General features: G+C 43.4%; 1 protein-coding gene across 13 annotated transcripts in view; it reads right to left on the bottom strand.

Moving 5' to 3' along the window:
* Window positions 1-1,086: 1,086 nt before the first annotated feature.
* PSD3 (pleckstrin and Sec7 domain containing 3) overlaps window positions 1,087-21,166 on the bottom strand; it is a 560,140-nt gene continuing 540,060 nt past the window's right edge. For all 13 annotated transcript variants that reach the window (XM_082444205.1, XM_082444206.1, XM_082444214.1 and 10 more), the window contains one exon: window positions 1,087-9,310. In XM_082444205.1, the coding sequence (XP_082300331.1) occupies window positions 9,092-9,310 (219 nt within the window). In that variant the 3' untranslated portion in view covers window positions 1,087-9,091. The remainder of the gene's footprint in view (window positions 9,311-21,166) is intronic.

The following is a 21,166-nucleotide window of genomic DNA, read 5'->3' as shown; positions in this document are numbered from 1 at the left end:
AAAATGATCTCTTTAGTTCCTTTCATTCTAATATTATTAACTGTGCAACAAACAATATGACAAGTTACACAAGACTCCTAGCTCCAGAGGACAGACAACTGGGCAGTGAGGATTCATGGCTTGTTTTGTTTTAGAATTTCTAAAATCGAGGTATAACTGACATATGGCATATTACTTTCCTGTGTGTGACATGATTCAGTATTTGTATAAGGGGATTCACATTTGAGAGATTTTTAAAACCGAGGTGTAACTGACATATGACATATTACTTCCAGGTGTGTGACATGATTCAGTATTTGTATAAGGGGATTCACATTTGAGGGATTTTAAAAATCGAGGTGTAACTGACATATGATATATTACTTCCATGTGTGTGTGACATGATTCAGTATTTGTATAAGGGGATTCACATTTGAGGGATTTTTTAAATCAAGGTGTAACTGACATATGATATATTACTTCCATGTGTGTGTGACATGATTCAGTATTTGTATAAGGGGATTCACATTTGAGGGATTTTGGTGGCAGCCCAGGCCCTCCCCTGCCCCCCAGCCATCCATCCCTGTGGGAGTCACTCCTCAGGGTTTTGGTCTCCAATATCTCCAGTATGCAGAAGTTAAGTGATTGGGGTGGAATTTCATTTTTCTCATTTTCCAAGTTAACAGATGTTATTTTGGGCATCAAGTTAGGTGAGGAGAACCCACATGCACACACGAGGCTCCACAGAGCAGGGGTGAGCATTGCACGTTAGGGCGACAATCACCCCTCGGCCCCTCTGCCTTGGTGAGAAGGCTGGAGTGGGACACGTGTAGATCCTTGAAATTACTTCAAAAAGCTTCATCCTTCCCCCCTCAGAGCCCCTGATGAAGGCAGCAGCAGGCTTCGCACACACACATTCACAGAGCCCAGCCGAGGGAGGCAGGGTTGACAATGTGACTTTCTAACCTCCCCAGCCAACTCTCACTGTGGGGCTTGTGGTTGGCTTTTTATGCGAGGGGGGTTATGTACTGTGTTGTGTTAGTTGTTAATTAATTGGGGTTCAAACTAGCTGCTTAATAAATAAGCAAATAAGAACATTCCCCAAAATGACTGAAATTTGTTGGATTTATTTCTTTCTAAAGTTTGTACATTTACATATATCATATACATATCTTAAACCCTTCACTATTTTGCATGATTTCTATTACATAAAAACCATTTAAATGCAATAAATTTTGTTGCTGTACAACAACAAATTATCCCCAACTTATAAAAACACAGCAACAGTTATATTCATGAGCATTTACACAGTAGAGAAACGTACTCTATACATCACAGCTTCTATACACATCAGGTGACTCACTGGTCTGCACGCTTAGCTTTCCTTCAACAACGGTGAGATAGGGTAATATTTATATACAACCATTTTAATAAAAAATAAAGCGATCGTAAAATGTAAACTTAATTTTCAAAATATTCTTTAAACACTTCAACAATATCCACATAAATTACTGTTCCATTCAAAAGATGACCACCATAAATCCCGTGATCCTCTAGGAGACAGCATTTCTCGAGCCTGGTGGGCGAGGAGGAACAGGTTTCCTAAGGAGTCGGTGCCACGGGCTCACCCAAGTCGGCCAGTGCTGCCAGTCTGGCCACTGAAAAGGAGTAGGCTGCTATCTTGTCACTAATTACTTTCACGATTTCAGGGACGTATGGCACCGGGACTACAATGGAACTGAAGTGACTGGTGGAGAAAGCTCTGAAGGTAAGGGACTGACCCACTCTGCCAATTAGTTTGAACCCCAGTAAACATAACCCAGTTAATAGGTTGGAAAAGTTCGAAGCTCATTTTATATTAAAGGATACAAACGTCTGCCCTCTGCCTGCCCTACAGCAATCAAGGCTGCGGTTCCAGCTCTCCACTGCGTCAACTTCTGCTCTAGAAACAGGCTCCGAAGCCAGTGGGGGGTGGGGGGTGGAGAAGGAATGCAGGGAGGCACCGAGGCCTCTGCCCAGCAGGGCTCATGGGGCCTGGGGAGAACCGCGCGGCAGCGGGCTGCGTCCCTTAACACTTCCGCGGAAGCGAAACCTTATCCATTTCCAGAAATCCAGTGCAAAGGCAAAGAGATCGTCCATCCCCGGTTACAGTTCAACCTGCCATCTTGTTTCTTGCAAAGGCAACATATACGGTCTTGGCTTCAGTCAGAGAATTGTTTAATACCTTTGTCAAGCGTCACTGCAGTGACTCGGTCACCCTCAGCAGGGTCAGCCCATGAGGACAGCTGGATCCCTGCAGCCAGGGAAGGCGCACATGGACCAACCCTGGGCTCCTAGGAGCCCAGGAGGAGGGAGGCTGGGAGGAGCCGCTCTTTGCAGAGAGGTGGATGCTGGCCTCTGAGGTGGCGTCCCAGCGGGAGCCCAGGCCCACAGTGGGTCCTGAACTGAGCTTGTGCCTGGGGCTCCCCGGGGGTCGCTCGGGGAAAGGGTAAGGGGAACTCCAAAATTCTCCCTAGTAACCAGCATTTTCAGGAATTGACAATAAGGTGCTTATTTTTATAGCACTATTCGTGAAAGCTGAGCCTCCACCCTGCGAAGGGAAACCCATCGTGGCCAGGCTCCTCCCCTTTCCAGCCTCACCACCAGCTCAGAGGGGAGGCTGGCGGGGGGCGGGCTGTGCCCCCCCCCCTTCCCCGTACTCCCTTCTCAAAGGAACCAACTAGAGAGCGAGCAGCAGCGCCACTGGGGACGATGGCCACGCCAGCCACTGCGGGACGCCGGGGAGCGAAGGTCCACCAGACAGGAGATGAGCGTCCCCCAACTGCCAGCCACCCGCCTCCCTGCACAGCGTCTCAAGGTCAGATGCGGGGCTCCAGCTCCCGCCCGCCCGGGAGGGGACTGCGGGCCGGTGTCACCTCGGTCCACACCTCTCGGACCACTCGGGTGTTCTGTGTCTCAAGTTTATGTCACTTAGGACACTCGCTGTGTACACGTGTGCAAGTGCATGTACATACTGCCCAGGCTGCACGTGCGCCAGATGTCTCGGAGTGGAGGACAGGCCACAGCACATCTTCCTCAGCGGAAGGCAAGCGGCTCCCACACTCCCCACACCCCCACTTTGACTCTTGTTCCTACAGCTTAAGAAAGGGTCCTAATGGCATTAAAAATCAATGTGCATGCATACTCTCCGCAGAGGAGATGTTATTATCCATGTCAAATGGTTACTTGGCTTTATATTAAAAGTCCAAACATTTCAAATGATTAAGCTCCAAAGTGAAACTTTTAAATTTTGCTACTCCTTTTGTATATGATTTCTGAGTCAAATGGACGCTTCTGCAAATCACTATAGTTCTTAGAAGGAAACACACTCTCGTGGAACAGAGACCCTGCTGCGCAGCCACAGAGCCAGCTCACCGTGCGGTCAAAAACAGATGAGGAAATAGGATACACTGGCAAAAACGGTTTGAGACTGCAGAGTTAATTAAAAAAACGCAAGTGTAACCACCACCACTACTGCAGCCTGGAGCCGGAGCTGAGCCTCCCAGCCCACGACTCCCACCCTCTACACTGGACACGAGGAACGACAGGCAGCGTGCGTAGACGAATACACTGCGCTCAACCACTCACTCACACACACTCAGTTTTGCTTTAAATATACCAACATGCTGGCTAATAAAGTTTTAATCTCTAGTTATCTAATACTTATATACTGTAAGATAGGCAGTAAGCTCAGACAACTAAGGCCAGTGGCTCTTCTTTGGGGAGAGGCCGGAAAAGAGACTTAAGTATAAAAATACTAAAGTTTTAACCTGGCCCCATAGCCTGTCCTAAAATTCTTTTACCTGTGTCTAGATGCTAATTTGTGCAACCGCAGGCCTGGAGGGCAGTCCCAGATCTCCGGAAGCCCTGATCTACTGCAGGGCTGGCGATAGTTCTTTAAGGTGAAGAGGATGAGGACGCAGTGCTAGGAGGGTGGTTTGAGCTGCTGTAAAACAGACACAGGTACATAAATGATACGCTGGGCACTTAGCTAATTCTTCTGAAAGCTCTATTTTTCTGGACTAATTACAACAATAAAGAACGTGTGCTTTAAAGCATCACATTTTGTAATAAGCCCCAAATTGTCAGTTTGACTTTAAGTGCTCTTAATACTGAAGTTGCTAAGACTGCACAGGTTGCCTGTGTGTTTTTTTTTTTTTCCCTTTCTTTCTATATATTTCAAATTATAATGAGCTACAGCCCCACCCCGGGTATTGTACACAGGACACTGAAATAGTTTAACAAAGTTAGTTCAGAGACATTTTTGCTCTGGTGATTCAAAGCTCACAGATGAAACTTTCTAGCATAAAATCTTATCATTAAAAAAATTAATCAAAATATCATTTGAATTTAAGTTTAATAAAACAGTACCACTGTATAGACTCTCAAAAACTGCATTATATATTCAGTCCTATGAGGTTTTTACTTGCTTTTCATATCACACTGGTTAAGGACAAAAATAAATTCAATGTACATATACCGTATACTGATGTACAATCTACACGTTGATACATATAGATACATACAACTATAAATACCCACAACTACGACATTGGCAGGTGACAGAAGGCATACTCTTTGATGCCTGACATACTATCAATATTCTCCAAAAGCCTGCAACACTACAGATACACATGTAAATTACAAAGGATGAGCCGAAGAGACCTAAGAAAACCTACTGTATATACAACTACTTAACTTGCGATATTTTCTTGCTGTTGCAGTCAAGTCCACAGACTGTCATGCAGATTCACATCTTTACTGGCACTCTCTCTCTGAAGACATTCTCTCTGCAGGCACTGGCCACTCACTGTCCTAGGCAGAGGCTGCCCGCTCGGGCTTTGGGTACTCTGGGCACAAAAGGAAAATGGCAATGGCTTTGGACCTTGGTCCTCCTTTTGAGAGTGAGACACTGAAAAGAGAGCAGAAGCGGTGACAAAGCACCTTTCATCACTGTTGGGTTATTCTGTGTGAGCTACTGGTCTCTGAAGTCCTCTGGGTGACTTGGTACTATAAGATGTCCAAGGCCAATGGAGACACCTGTTGCCCGGGGCGGGCAGTTGGCCTGGGAGAAGAGACAGCCAGAAAGCTTTGGAACCAGGAAGGCCCAGAGGCTCAGCTCCTTACAAAAGCCGATCTTCTGTCAGAGTTAACTCAGACGCTCTGCGAGAAAAGCAGGTGCCAGTTAAGCCCAAGTCACACTAGGCATTAACCAGGCTCTCCTGTGAACAAGTCCTGGGAGCCCCTTTGATTCCTGTTTAACAGCGTTAATCTTACAATCGCAAAACTCCTGACAATTGAAAAGTGAAGGGATCAGGAGGTTGTCCATTGTTGCAGCTAAGGAAGGTGGCTCCCGACCTGCTGAACCCGTGGCCCGGTCCACAAGAGCTACACTACAGAGCTTTGGACCACAAGGCTGAGAATGCCCTGTGAACGTGGCCTTAAAAAAGCTTAACGGGTGACTACACGGAAAAGTGCCAAAGAATCAAATTCCAGTGACCACTATCTATACCCAAGAAAGTGTTCAAAGTAAGATAATGGAGAAACTTCTTTAAGGTCAATTTTCTTCCAATTGTCTATGATTAGGGATAAAGGCAGAGAAGAGGTGCAGCTCGAGGCCAAAGCAAGCCCTGCCCTACCTAAGAATGTCTTCCCCGGCTCTTTCTGTGATGGAAGGACAACAGGCCGGGCCGGCAGGAGGCTCCTTCCCTGCTGGGTATGTAAACCCCTCTCCAGCCTCAGGGGTTCTGTGCTTTGGCCACAGGGTGAAACACGAACACAAGAGACCAACCCTAGATTGGCCTTGGAGAGCCAGCCAATTTTTCTCTCCCAGAATTAACTCCCTCACGTCACTTCTGACCAGGAAACACTCATCTTTGGAATAAGGATCACAGCCGCAGAAGCACAGACGGTCCTGCACAGGTGCTCTCCATCCTCTTTACGCAAGAGCAACAGAAAAGGTTCACACGGTCCAGGACTGCAGTCCCCCAGACGACTCTCCACACGAGGCAATTAAAGTGTGCAGAAGTGTTGCTTGGTTTAATCAGGCATTACTAAGAGCAAATGATGTCTGTAAAAGGCAAACTTCAAATAATGTCTATGGCTGGCAATAAAATAAGGACTCTTGCATGCTAGTAATTAGGTTTCGATTGCTAACAAGGAATTCCTGACCCCTCCCTGTAAATGTCAACATGTGAGGTGGGGGAACACACCCTGAGACACTTCGGTTCCGCACACGGCTGCTTCTATGGACAATTCGGCAACAAGACTGTCACCAAGGTATTTTGATGACTCTCAAGATCTTCTATACTAAAAATTAATATTAGGTCTATTTCTGCGAAGAGGAATAATAACTTATTAGATGGAGAGAGATCGCAAGTCTCCCGGTACTGAGGGATGGGTGAGGGATGGGGGGCAGTACCTTCAGAAGGGAAGGAGGGGGCTCCCCTGTACCGTGAACTGGGTGGCAGGCGTGGAGGAACTGTGAAGGGGAAGGTCTTCAGTCATGTCTCCTGACTAGACCCCACGGGAAAGAAATGATCACAAAGGAGACCCTGGTTGGCTATGGGCAAGGCTCTCAGGATCCTGTCACAGGAGGGGCCTTGTCTCCTACAGGATAAGCTCTTGGCCTGCGAGGGGCACTGGCACCAGACAGTCCAGAGGCCTCAGGGGGAGGTGGTCTCAGCCCATCCCCTAACAACGGCAGTCTGGGATCCTGGCTCACAAAGTAACCTTTGCAGTTGTTTTTCAAGATAAACTATGGGAACACAGTATATACCACAGCTTCAAAAGTGCCCTTCTCATCTGTCTCTCTGTTAGCATATCCAGACGTTCTTGGAGAGAACATTACTGAGTCACACAGTGAGCACAATGCCGTCGTGGTGCTGAGGCTGACCGGGCATTTCAGAGCTGCTCGAGTGTCTAAACACTGCAGCAAGGTACCATTCCATGTCTGGTACAGACTCTAAGTGACACACACGGAGACATTCGACATACACAGACACACACATACTGGGAGCACACACATTCAAGCCAGTCAGGGATGTTGATTTTTCTTTAGTTATTGAAGCTCAGAGATGATATGGTCTAGGTACCTCTCTCCCCTCTGCTTAGGATAAAGATCTAGGCAGAAAGCACACACACTGATGATTCAGATTCTAGGAGGAAAGACTATTCCCTTGTAGAAAGCTTGGATTCAGTCAGAAGCTACAAAGAAAGAATCAGGTACATGGGCCATGCTGGTAACTACCCTGTTTGTTTCTAGGCCTTGAAACAAATTTAGTCACTGCCTTTACCTAATAAACAAGATAGAGGGTTAGAGGGAGTTTTTCAAATGTGTGGCAGAAACACCACAAAGCAAGCAGCTACAACCTTAGGGAGGGGTTTCTCTTTTCTGGGCACCAGCAAATATGGGCATTTCTACAGCTGAAGGAAGTGCATGTTAATAAATAGTCCTGTATAAATGCTGGTGCATCAGAACAAAATACCACTAGAAAGCAGCATGGTTCAGGAGCAGGTTTTCTCTAATTCCCCGGAGCCATGCTATCCACGCAGGGTCCCTGAGTCTCTGGCCACACAGCACCTCAACTAGTAAACCGAGCAGAAAAGAGCAAATCTCTGGGGGAGAGAAAAGAGCATTCAAAGTAATTCCATTCGCTCTGAACTTGTGGAGATTCTAGGTTTAAGGATCACGAAGTTTTCAGGTTCCAAAGTCAGAAAGTTCTAACTCACAGTGGGCTCAATTTTCACTCCTTTCTCCTCCTCAGTAAGAGAATGTTCTGTTTATCACCCTGAATTTCAAAGGGACTGTCCCTGGAATAAGCTTATGACTGCTCTGAGCAGATACAAAGAAATGATTGAGAATCAAGGATTTATTTTAGGGGACAGTTCAGTGCAGCAGGGTGAAGCGGCTTCACAGAGACAGAGACAAGAACAGACTAAGGGACTCTGTGTTTGTCACCAGGAGATTCCTCAGTTTTCCAGCCATAATTCCTTCAGATTTTATTCCTTTCAGATTTATTGTAAAGAATCAACATTCTATTGCCAAACAACTATAGGGAAAAACAAGTTTTTCCTTCCTTATTTTGCTTTGTTAAGGAAAGAATGAAAGGGGCTCCATTTTGATATTATTTTGTTAGGAAGACCCCAAATTCTTACAACCAAGAGACAACACCATGCCTATATATATAAAAGAACCTAATTCCCAGATGGCAGGGTATCCACCACAGAGGGCTCTGGATTCCTTGTCTAGACCCTGTGGGAGTGAGGTAACAATTTCCTGCAGATCAAAAACACAGCTCCTTGCTGCAGCCCCCGAGTCCATTGTTGCCACTATCCTTTAGAAAACAAAATGAACTTGGGGCCACCTTGCCTCCGCCTTCAAAAGACGCCACTTCCTCCTTCCTTGCTTGGCTGAAATGGAATCTACACTTCAAGCGACCTAATGTGCTTCTTAAATTCCCCAGTCCTGAGGTCCTTGCCCGCCTCTACCCCCACCAGCAGGGCCGGACTCAACACTAAGCGCTCGGATGCGTGAGGCCTCACAGGGGAGTGGCACCTCCCGTGACTGTAACTCTTAACTGAACTTCTGCGAGTGCGAGAGCTGGATTCCACCTCTGTGACTGGGCAAGATTTCACATGAAAAGGCTTACATTAGCTCCGGCTAGAATTTTCTAAACTACAAAGTTTGTCCAGTTAAGTGTTTCACAATGGATTAAGTCTTTAACCTTTAAAAAAAAGTGTAACAGCTGATTTGAGAACACACAAAACAACTGAGCAGAGTGCAAATGAGAGAACCCTGAGGGAGAAGCGATACGTAATCCGATCTGAAATCATGATCCCCTCCCCTCACAAAAGGTGCATTAGTTATCAGGTAGCAGAAATCATCAAAGCAAAGAAATCAAGAGCAAAGAGACGATCTGTACAGAAACTAACAAAAATATACAATAGGAAAGGTTACTAATGCACCATTTAGTCACAGACTTTTTTTTAAATATATTCACGGATTCACCAGAAAGATCTTGAAAAACTCTATTTTGCTCCACGACCAGCACTTCCTGGCCGCAGATGGATTCTAAGTGACTTTTTGCTTAATGCTTGGAGTTTCAGGTCGGTGGTCTTTCCTCTCCGACACGTTTCTCTTGACCTTGGCGGTGACCGGAGATGCATCTGGGTTCAGCGAGGGGCTGGAGTGCGACTTCTTCAGGCCCGCGGCGCCCCCTCCACCGCTGCTACTCAGCAGCTCCAGGCCCCCCTCTTTCAGAAGGCGGACATACATCTCATAGCGGGTTTTCTGCGGGGAATCAGAGAAGAGGGGTCAGTACACTGTCACAGGCACACGGCGCAAGGCGCCAGTGAGCTCACTTCCCGAAGAGCAGGGCTGGCAGCTCAGGAGGCTGACTGATGGTTCATCGATTCGGTAAGAGATAAAGATAGAATCTGAGTTCTCCTTTGTTCTGCATTCTGCAGGAATGGCTATGAGATGGAGGAAGCCTGCTTCCTGAACACTCAGCACAAGAAAGTGTGAGTTGGAAGAGCTGCGGCCTCTGGTTTTGGGGACCAGATGGCTCTCAGGCTCAGGCCTGCAGCCACTGGGGCCGCCCCACAAGGCTGTGGTCGAGGCCTCCCCTGAACCTGGCTGGGGTGCGGTTCTTTACTCCCAACTTGAGGAAGCAGTTGGTGGTGAACCTATACTCCTGTCCCCTACGGGCCCACTAACACTTCCTACAAGCTGCTCTGGGTTTCCTGCTACGGTTTTTCTGCTAGGATTACCAGCTTCTCAGAGTACTATGGTTTCTTGCAAAGCTTCAAATTATTTCCTGATACTGTTCTTCATTCTACACAATTTTTTTCATCAACTGTTCATTGAGTGTCTACTATGTTTTAAACGGCTCCTTGATTTTCTTGTCTCTGGGTATCTTTTTCTAAGAATAATTGAGAAGAACACTGCAGAGATTTTTTTCTCTAACCTTTATTGGTACTGCTTTTCTTTTCTTAAGTTTGTATCTGAGTCACTATATAGAGCTATTGTGTACATAGTACAAATTACAGAAGGGTCTCAGATTCTCGATTTGATAGATTCTAGTCAAAATAAGTCTCTCATCATACTGCTTCCACACATGAAGGATCTGTAGCAGGCCTAAAGTATTTTCTTTCTAAGCAAAAGAACAGCTCAGTTATAAATTGTCCCAACAAAGGCAGCAAAGTCTTTTATAACTCTAAGTCTTTTAGGGATTTTTCTGGTCAAATTGAGATTTTATATATCTGTTTTAAGTTAATAATTATGAAGCTGAAGCTACTTGAAGCTACTCTTACAAGTTGTTTTGTTCAAAAGTAAAGCTGCTAGTCATTAAGCTTGCTCTGGTTTTGGTCAGTAGCCATGTTGAGGTGCCAAGCTTTGGTTGACAATGATTACATTAATGGGGTGCCCACAGGCTAACTTGAGGGCATTAACACAAGAATCATATACAATTGGTACGTTATTATCCCTGTTTTACAGTAAAGGAAATAGAGGCAGAGATAAGTCCAAGATAGTAAAGAAGTGAAGCTGGGATTTGGACTCTAGAACCCACACTCTTAAGCTGCATTTCCTTCCTGGGTATGAAAATATATGCAGGAATGTGTATTTTAGGATGACAGCTCTGAGAGACTCTGTAGGTTTGGCCATCAAGAGCCATTTTCAACTCCCCTCTTCTCCCATGTCCCTCCCACTGTTGATAAAACCAAATACTTACTTTCCCAGACACTCTTGCAGCTAAGATGGGCTGTGTGACATTTTGGCCACTGAGATATAAGGAGAACTCTCCTGGGGGGCTTCTGCGAAAGCGATTTTGCTTTCTGATGAAAGGGGCAGGCTTGAGAGGAGAAGCCACTGCTGCCAGCCCCTCACTCTTATTCCTTCCTTGACATGGATGTGATTCCTAAAGCTGTAACCCTGTGACATGAGGCAGCAGGCATGAAGGCAAAAGGACAACATGCTAGGCCTGAGGGGAAATGGAAAGACAGAAAGAGCCCGGGTTCTTGATGACACAATGAGCTGCATCCAACTCCCAAAGTCCTTACTACCTCTGACTGTCTTGTTTAGTATGAATAATAAATACCCTTTGGGGTTAAGCCACTGTTAATCAGGTAATGGTTTTTTCTGCCACATTTTTTTCTTCTAGTTTCTTTTGAGATATAATTGACACACAGCACTGTATAAATTTAAGGTATACAGCACAGTGATTTGATTTATATACATCATGAAAGAATGATCACAAAAAGTTTAGTGAACATCCATCATTTCATATAGATACAAAACTAAAGAAATCAAAAAAATTTTTTTTTCCTTGTGATGAGAACTCAGGATTTACTTTCCTAATGACTTTCATATATAACATACAGCAGTGCTAATTATATTTATCATGTGTTTCATTACACCCCTAGTACTTATTTATCTTATAACTGGCCGTTTGTACCTTTTGACTGCCTTCATCCAATTTCCCCCTCCCAACTGGCAGCCAGAATTCTATTCTCTTTTTCTGTGAGTCTGTTTATTCGTTTGTTTCTTTTTGATGTATAATTGACCTACAGCACTATGTTAGTTCCTATTACACAACATAGTGATTCAACATTTCTATACATTTCAAAATGATCACCATGATAAGTCTAGTTACCAACTGTCACCACTCAAAGATATCACATAGTTATTGGCTATATTCCCCATACCCTTGACTCATTTATTTTGCAACTGGAAGTCTGTGTCTCTTAATCTCCCTCACCTATTTCTCTCCTCACCCTACACCTCTCCCCTCTGGCAACCACCTGTTTGTTCTCTGTATCTATGACTCTGTTTCTGTTATTATGTTTGTTCATCTGTCTTGTTTTTAATAGATTACACGTATAAGTGAAGTCATATTGTATTTGTCTTTCTCGGACTTATTTCATGAAACATAACACCCTCTAGGTCCATTCATGTTGTCACACATGGTAAGATTTCATTCTTTTTTATGACTGAGTGGTATTCAATTGTATATATATCACATCTTCTTTATCCATTCATCTGTTGGTGGACACTTATGCTGCTTCCATATCTTGGCAATTGTAAATAATACTGCTATAAACATTGGGTGCATTATCTTTTTGAATTAGTGTCTTCATTTTCTTTGGATATATACACAGAAGGGGAATTGCCGATCACATGGTAGTTCTGTTTTTAGTTTTTTGAGGGACTGCCATACTGTCTTCCACAGTGGCTGCACCAATTTTATTTTTAACTGAAGTAGAGTTGACTTACAATGTTGTGTTAGTTTCAGGTGTATAGCAAAGTGATTCAGTTTTATATAAATCTGAAAAAGAATATATATATTCTTTTATAGGTTATTGCAAGATACTGGATATAGTTCTCTGTGCTATTATACAGTAAGTAGGTCCTTGTTGTTTATCTATTTTATATATAGTAGTGTGTATCTGTTAAACCCAAACTCCTAATTTATCCCTCCCCGGTGGCTGCACCAATTTACAATCCCACCAACACTGTAGGGGGGTTCCCTTTTCTCCACAGTCTCGCCAACATTTGTTATTTGTGTTCTTTTTGATGATAGCCATTCTGATAGGTGTGAGGTGATATCTCACTGTGGTTTCGATTTGCATTTCCCTGATGATTAGCGATGTTGAGCACCTTTTCATGTGCCTCAGGTACTGTTCATTGCAGATGAAAGCATCACTAATTGATACACATTCCAATTTTAGTAAAGAAGTAACAAAGGAATAAAATACTAATCTTTTCTCAGAAAGCTATCAATACATAAGGGTTTAATAAGGGCATATGCTAATAAAAAATATGTCATCAGTATTACACAGTGGTCTATGCATCAGTGAAATCTAAAGTCATATTCATTCTAGGGATTTAGAGACTTAATCTGTCTGTAAACTGCCTTGGTGGCAAGATTAAAATGCAGGAAAGAACTGCATTTTAATATGAATAAGGTTTAGTAAAATGATCTAAAGACAGTTTAAAAATACATTCAGAAAATCAATGTGAGGCATACTATTTCACAAAACTAGGGCATTTATACAATAAAAGGGATATGAAGGACAATTTTTTGAGATGACTTGAAAGGGGACAAAAGGAGAAAAGGTGACTGGGCCATTTTCTACTAGCTTTTGAAGAAACTGACATTATTGGGAAAATTCACCAAAAAAATGCATAAAGCAAAGCTATTTCATCCACTCATTTTACAGCTCCAGCTGCAAAGCTGCTGCCCCCATAAATTACATCAGTGTGTCAATCAACAAACAAAAGGCAGAGTACAGAGGAGTGGCAGTACGTGAATCATCAGATGAGACGAAAAGACAAAGCAAAGCAAAGGGTGAAAGGGGGCTGGCAACCAGGACTGCTCAGATGTTGAGAGAAATAAGGAAAAAAACAACGTGGGTTTGTTTAGGAACTTCCAATGGCTGTGCTCTATTTCTGAGTTAAAAGGGCTTACAGGGACAGAGGCTACTAAACCCAGTAATACAGCTTTGCTTTCTACCATTCTCTGTGGCCAAGCCAAATTCCTCTGTAAAATATTTTAGGAAAGCTTATCTTTCATCTCAGGACTCTTCAGGACTACTGGAAGGACTGCGATCTACATTCTTCCGGGACTACAGACGCACCAAATTTGTAAACCTCTATCCGGAGGCTTTGGGGCCAAAAAAAGATTGCCTCTGAGCAAAGACAGGTGGCTCTGAATGCAGCCCGAGGAGTGGAGGACTGACCGCAAAATCCTTCTCCAAGACCTCTCCTGGCTTCTCCCCGCTGGGGTGGGAAAGTCAGACTTCTTCCTAACAATGCAACCATGTGCCATCTTTGGGAGGGTTTATTTCCTTTTTTCCTTTCAGAGAAGACATGTCTCTTTTTTCTAAGACCAATCCTGAAATTTTTTTTAGGTTAGAGCTGGTGTTTAGGGAAAAGCAGAGCAGCAGCAGGAAGTGTACTTCTCGATCACTTTTTAACCTGATGGGCCAGTTCAGAGACTGAAAACCTGAGGGTCATGTTCCAATGGTCAATCTCAGCCAAAGAAGCTGGTAGAGGACAGAGCAGCAAACACTGTTTGCTGCTTCCCTAGTAGCCTTCTCTTGCAGCTAACGGAGTTGTGCTTTTCACTGACGGTGTCATGTTCTAGCCTAACCCCAGGACAGGAATCGTGGTCTAACCCAGACGGGATAACCCTCATCCCCTTGCCAGTCAACCTTGCAGCCCTGTGACCTAGACCTGGCCAGTGACATGTACGGAGAGCCGACTAGGGTACTTCCATGGAAGCAGTTTTTGGTGCTCTGATAAAAGTTGGGAGATGAAATGTTCGGAGCTACGGCAGGCACTTTGAAACCATGAAACGATAAGCATGAAAACAAAAAAGCCAATGTGCTAAGGATAGCAAATCAGAAATTTAGAAAGATCATACATCTTTGGTGGCAACTCTCAAGCAGCCAGTGACCATCTACTTCGAGTTTTCTTAGGTGAGATAAAGAATGTTTATACTGTTTAAAAACGTAGTCAAGTTTTCTATTATTTGCAGACTAATAAAACGGTCAACACTCAGCTTGGACTTACTCATAAAAACAACATCCCAATTGACTGACAGGGCTTAATTTCCAAAATAGACAAACAGTTCATAAAACTCAATAATAAAAAAACAAACAACTCAATCAAAAAATGGGCAGAAGACCTAAATAGACATTTCTCCAAAGAAGACAGACAGATGGCCAAGAGGCACGTGAAAATATGCCCAACCTCGCTAATTATTAGAGAAATGTAAATTAAAACTACCATGAGGTACCACCCCACACCGGTCAGAATGGCCATCATCAGAAAGTCTACAAATAATAAATGCTGGAGAGGGTGTGGAGAAAAGGGAACCCTCCTACACTGTTGGTAAGAATGTAAATTGGTGCAACCACTATAGAAAACAGTATGACAGTTCCTTAAAAAACTAAAAATAGAATTACCATATGACCCAGCAATCCCACTACCGGGCATATACCCAGAGAAAACCATAATTCAAAAAGAGTCATGTACCACAATGTTCACTGCAGCACTATCTACAATAGCCAAAACATGGAAGCAACCTAAGTGTCCATCAACATAAAGGATAAAGAAGATGTGGGGTACACACACACACACACACACACACTGCAATATTACTCAGCCATACAAAAGAATGAAATAGTGCCATTATATGATATCATTTATATGTGGGATCTAAAATATGATACAAATGAATTTATTTACAAAACAGAAGCAGACTGACAGACACAGAGAACAAACTTATGGTTACCAAAGGGGAAAGGGGGAGGGGATACATTAGGAGTTTGGGATTAGCAAGTATTATATATAACTACTATATATAAAATAGATAAACAAAAAGGACCTACTGCATAGCACAGGGAACTATATTCAATATCCTATAGTAAACCATAATGGAAAAGAATATGAAAGAGAATATATATATACTTATAACTGAATTACATTGCTGTACACCAGAAACTAATGCAACATCAACTGTACTTCAATAAAAAACAGTATCTCAATTGAGGTGTACACGCACTTCCTGTCATAATTTTATTTAGGAAAAGATATGCTTAATTAATAGGCTTTGGTGTAACGTAGTTTTGTTGGGTTTTCTCTGAATATTCAACAAATTATTGATGGATGTTATTCCACTCTAAGCCATACTGTGGTCACATAATAAGTATTAAATCCATTGACTATTTTATTATTTCCATTAATAGTTTTACACCAGTTGCTTGCTCGCCATGGGTGCTAGAGTACAGTTCTCTTGGTCCTCCCCTATAAGCCTACAACACGTAGGATATCAAGATTGTTAAGAGTTAGCCAACAAATTGTCCTACAGCAGTTTCTGGATCTGGGTAATGATTAGTTAGTATACTAGTATTTACTAGGGAGCAGCCTGGAGATACTTCTAAAATCCTGAGGAAGGAAATTTGACAATAAAAACTTTGCTCCTTGATTCTTCTTTCTCCCATATCCCACATCCATCTGTCCCTCTATCTTCAGAATAAATTCAGAAGCACACCACTTCTCTCCGCTGCCACTACTTCCTGTCTGGACCAGGCAACCGTCACCTTCTGCCTGGAGAAATGCGACGGCTGCCTCTCCGGTGCCCCTGCTCCCTCCCTGCCCCCACGCATACTCTTCTAGAAAGAGAGTCACGGGCTAAACGGTAAGTGTCATCTGCTCAAAATGCTCCAATGGCTTCTCATCCTTAAAAATCCTTCCAAACCCCAAATCCTTACCCTGGCCTAGGAAACCCCCATCAGTGCCGCCCCCCGCCCCCCCGTCTGGTGTCTTCCTGCTCCCCCCGGGGCACGCTGTGTGCCAGTCACCCTGCCTCCTGGCTGTCCTTGAACACAGCAGACACACTCCTGCTCCAGACCTCTAGTACCTGCGGCTCTCTCTGCCCAAGAAGCATGGCCCCAGGAACCCACAGGGCATATTCCCTGGCCTCTGTCACCCCTTTCGGTCTTCACCCAAATGTCTCCTTTATGCAGAGGCCTTCCCTGGTCATCCAGACCTAAAACTGCCACACCTGCTCTTCGCGCTGGTCACTGCATTATTTTTCTCCTTGGCATTCTCACCATGAGCCTTAGAGTTTGCTCATGAAACAATCTTGTCTATCTTCCCGCTGCCAATTCTAGAATGCAATCACATGGGGGCAAGGACTTGGCTTTTGTTTGTTAATATATCCCCAGCACAGAGAACACAGAGTACACACTAAGTAAACATTTGATGAGTGTATAAATGGAAAGAAGGAACAAATGAGAAAATAAATTTCTCATATCTAATAGAAAACATATTTTGAACTCTCAATGTGGCAAATTCTAGAAAAATAACACGACAGATATAGATGCAGAGGTAGATGCCTGATGAGCCCCTCTGTCAGTAGCCTCTAGGGGATGCTCTTTCACCTCCAGTGTTCCCCATTCCCATGTTTTCTACAAAAATGCTAAGGTCTGACCCTGAGTGGCACCACTCAGCAAAGACTTGTCTATGCCCCCCACATCCAGACCACGGCTGTCAAGACGCCACCCACGCAAACCCTGCAGAGTGCGCTGAGGCTGCGTACTTGAGACTGGGGCTCTCTCTCTACAGAGAAAGAAAAGTAGTTTATATCATACTTTTGAGGTTCATAAAACAGAGACATATTTTCTGAGCGTCTCTTATGTAGTAGTACATGAAGACCAAATTTTATTACCCACTTAGAGCTTTAAAAAAAAAGTGAAAAACTGGACTTTTGGAGTGTGGGGTGTGGTGGTTCTTCATTTGTTAGTGACTAGATCTCATTCTGACATGAAGGGCAGCCTCTAAATTTACCTGCTAACGAAAGCATCCATTAAAAATACAGTATGCTAACACATATATATGGAATCTAAGGAAAAAAAAAAAAGGTCATGAAGAACCTAGGGGCAAGATGGGAATAAAGACACAGACCTACCAGAGGATGGCTTTGAGGATATGGGGAGGGGGAAGGGTAAGATGTGACAAAGTGAGAGAGTGGCATCGACATATATACACTACCAATTGTAAAATAGATAGCTAGTGGGAAGCAGCCGCATAGCACAGGGAGATCAGCTCGGTGCTTTGTGACCACCTAGAGGGGTGGGATAGGGAGGGTGGGAGGGAGGGAGATGCAAGAGGGAAGAGATATGGGAACATATGTATATGTATAACTGATTCACTTTGTTATAAAGCAGAAACTAACACACCATTGTAAAGCAATTATACTCCAATAAAGATGTTAAAAAAAAAAAAAGATAAGAGTTTGTCAATGGTCATTTATACGTGAATTCCTTTGCCTGATGACTCTTGCACTGACTTATATGTAACACACCAGGATCACATTTACCCTTGGGTAAATATGTCAACACTCACCTAAGATTCTAAGCTCTGTGGGGCAGAGTAGCAACCTCATCAATATTAATATGGGAGGGAACCTGCTGTTGACACTAAACAAGTAAATAATAACAATATGGAGGTTTTACACTTTTGCTCTGACCATAATGTTCATAAGCAGATAGTAAAAAGGGAAGAAGAAACAACAAAAAACCATGAATGTTTTAATTAATATAATTCATGCCACAAAGTAACCACTGTGCAAGCATGAACATCGCTCCAGATCGGGCACGTTAAAGATAAGATGGGCTGCAGAACGCAAGTCTGTGGGAAGCAATGTGACAGTGAAAAGAGCAGTCTTGGGGGGCAGGTGGCCACTAACTATGGCATTGATTCACTTTCCTAAATCCCTGCTAGTTTTCATTACGTGGCCCTTCCAGGGTGTACTTTCATTAGGAAGGACAGAGGGAGCCTGAGAATGCGATGTGCTTTGGGGACAGTTACTACTGTCTTTGGTCACGTTATTAAAGGTCTTTTTTTTTTTTTTTTAATCATTTTCACAGTTGTTCCCTTTTTAAAAAATTTATTTATTTAATTTATTTATTTCTGGCTGTGTTGGGTCTTTGTTGCTATGTGTGGGCTTTCTCTAGCTGTGGTGAGCGGGGGCTACTCTTCATTGCGGTGGCTCCTCTTGTTGCGGAGCGTGGGCTCTAGGCCCACGGGCTTCAGTATCTGTGGCACACGGGCTCAGTAGTTGTGGCTTGCAGGCCCTAGAGCACAGGCTCAGCAGTTGTAGTGCACGGGCTTAGTTGCTCCGTGGCGTGTGGGACCTTCCTGGACCAGGGCTCGAACCCGTGTCCCTTGCATTGGCAGGCGGATTCTTAACCACTGTGCCACCAGGGAAGCCCTGTTATTAAAGGTTTTGTCGTAGTCTCTGTGGATTCATTCTCAGATCAATTCTTAAAAATTTCAGAGCTGTATGCTCAGCTTCCTTGCTCAGAGATTCTCCGACAGTATGAATAGATTCATAGCGGTATAAATGTGTGAGCTGATCCCACTATCAGAAAATTGAGATGGGATTTTACCAAATCCAAGCTCAGTGGCTACTCTCTGCAGAGAAGCATCTGAACACTGCTTTTGTGGCTTTGTCCATTCAGCAAGCTCTCTCCCTTAACTTCCTTCATAAGATTTGTGCTTTCCATAAAACTGCCAAGAGCCAAAGACAATTCAAATGCTTAATGGCTTCTTTTTCTCCTAAAATCAAGTTGTTTCTTCACTCTGTAACCTCCTTACTACATTTTTTTGCAACGTTAATTTATTAAGTTGGTCTTTAATCACCTGTAAGAATACTTCTCAAACATGTAGGAAAAATATCCCTTTCACTAGCAGCAATGCTTATTAGGGAGGAACAAAACAATACGGTATCCAAGGCCAAGTAAGCTGTGGCTTAGGTTGAATGGTAAGTGCTAAAAAAAAAAAATCCTGAGTATTGTTATTATTTGAAAAGAAGTTTAATCACATCCACATCTGATCGAGCAGTTTCTTTTCTCTTGAACTCTGCATACCATTTTTCATTTCATTTAATATAACACTATCTCCTTTTGACCTCTGATACATGAATACAATAGTAACAGCCTAAATGAAAAGAAAATTGCAATGGCAATTCTAACTTAGGGCTGCCATTTGCCTTCAGACCTCACTGCACCAGCAATCAAGTCCTGAATACATTTCCTCCTGACATTTCCTGGGTATGTCAGCTGGCTGGGTAAAAGGCCAGCTTAAAATGAAAGGAGAAGAACAACAATAATGTCATGTACATAGCAAAACACTTTTTGCTCCTAGATCTCTACACTGGAAAACAAACAAACCAAAACAATTAAAACAAGCCAACAAAACAAGGAGCTCTAGAAGAAACTGCTCATCTCCACTCTGCATTCTATAGGACGATGCAGAATTGACTTGCAGACTTTCTCCTTGACCGGCTGGCTCACCCTCCGCTACCTGCTAACTTAAGAAAGCAATACATTAAAAACAGAGCTTTCTATAAGTTCTTATCTGAAAGCTATGCTAGGACTTACATTTTTAAAAGAAAATTTTAATGTTTTTTCCCTATGCCATTCCCCTATCAGGCTTCTGCATGTAATGGTAACCCACTGCCAAAATATAGCAAATACACACATTTTTAGGTTGTATAGTTTGTATTCGTGGCTTTCTGGGAAAATCTGAGGCAGTGTGAATTCTATTGTTTCATTTCAGTCTACCTTTTGGCTCGACTGCTCTCTAAATGAACTTTGTGACTTCAATTAAAAACAAAACTAAAATAAAAAGCTTACTTCTAACAATAATATAAGCAGAAGAGGTCAAAAAACTCTAATACGGACAAAAAGCACTGGGTCTGTAGAAAGTGTTTTGAGCGTGTCTTTGTCTCCGTCCTGTGGTCCTGGTCTGATGCTCCAAAGGCGTCTGGTCTCTGCCCCCAGAGCTCCCACAGGCCCTTCAGAGAGCAGCGAGGGCTCAATGGCCACCCCTGTCGTGCTTGTCCCTCCCAGGGCCCCCCGCTGCCAGGCCCAGGCAGGCAGATCCCCTGCAGTGCTTTTCCCTTTGCAACATCGCAGCCTTTGTGGAGAAGAACAGGACTTGGGTGTCAAGGAGAGCTTTCCCAATTCTGAGAGCTAATTTTTAAAACACTGCTGCCTTTCTCACTCTTCACACTTTGTTTCTCCAGCTCTCGAAACCCTTTCTATAAACCCAGTCTGTATTAGTACCCAGATTTTTTTCTCTTCTTAGAAATTAAACTCGAAATTCTCAATTTAAAAGTCCACATAGCTCACTTAGAAAATAGAACACAGTTTGTTTTCTAGGTGGAAAACTCAAGAATTGTCCAGTTCCCACCCAGCCATGGGTCAGTTCTGCAGACCTGCCATGCACCAGGCTCCTGGCTCTGGGGGCCCTGCCCAGCGTGACCTCGCGTGAAGGTTTTGACAACAGCTGAGTGTAAAATTAACTGGAAAAAGAAAATTAACTCTGGATCAATAGGATTAAAAAGTTTAATGGAAAAAAAATTTGTCCCTTGAAACACAGAGATGTGAAGTCAAGTTTCTACATACCCAAGATAAGTAACCTGAGCTAGAGAAACACTATTTATCTGGATAAGAGGCTAAATTTAACTCCTATGGGATAGAAGTTTGTCTCTCACTAAGTTTTTCCTTAGGGAACTCACATCTAAAACAAAATTTTAGTTTGTTATGACAACATTCTTACACAGGCCACACT

Source organism: Balaenoptera physalus (genome assembly GCF_965194825.1).
Source record: "Balaenoptera physalus genome assembly, chromosome: 21".
In the NCBI taxonomy this organism is placed as follows: Eukaryota; Metazoa; Chordata; class Mammalia; order Artiodactyla; family Balaenopteridae; genus Balaenoptera; species Balaenoptera physalus.
Note: the sequence above shows the minus strand (reverse complement) of the source record. Positions and strands in the feature narration are given on the sequence as shown.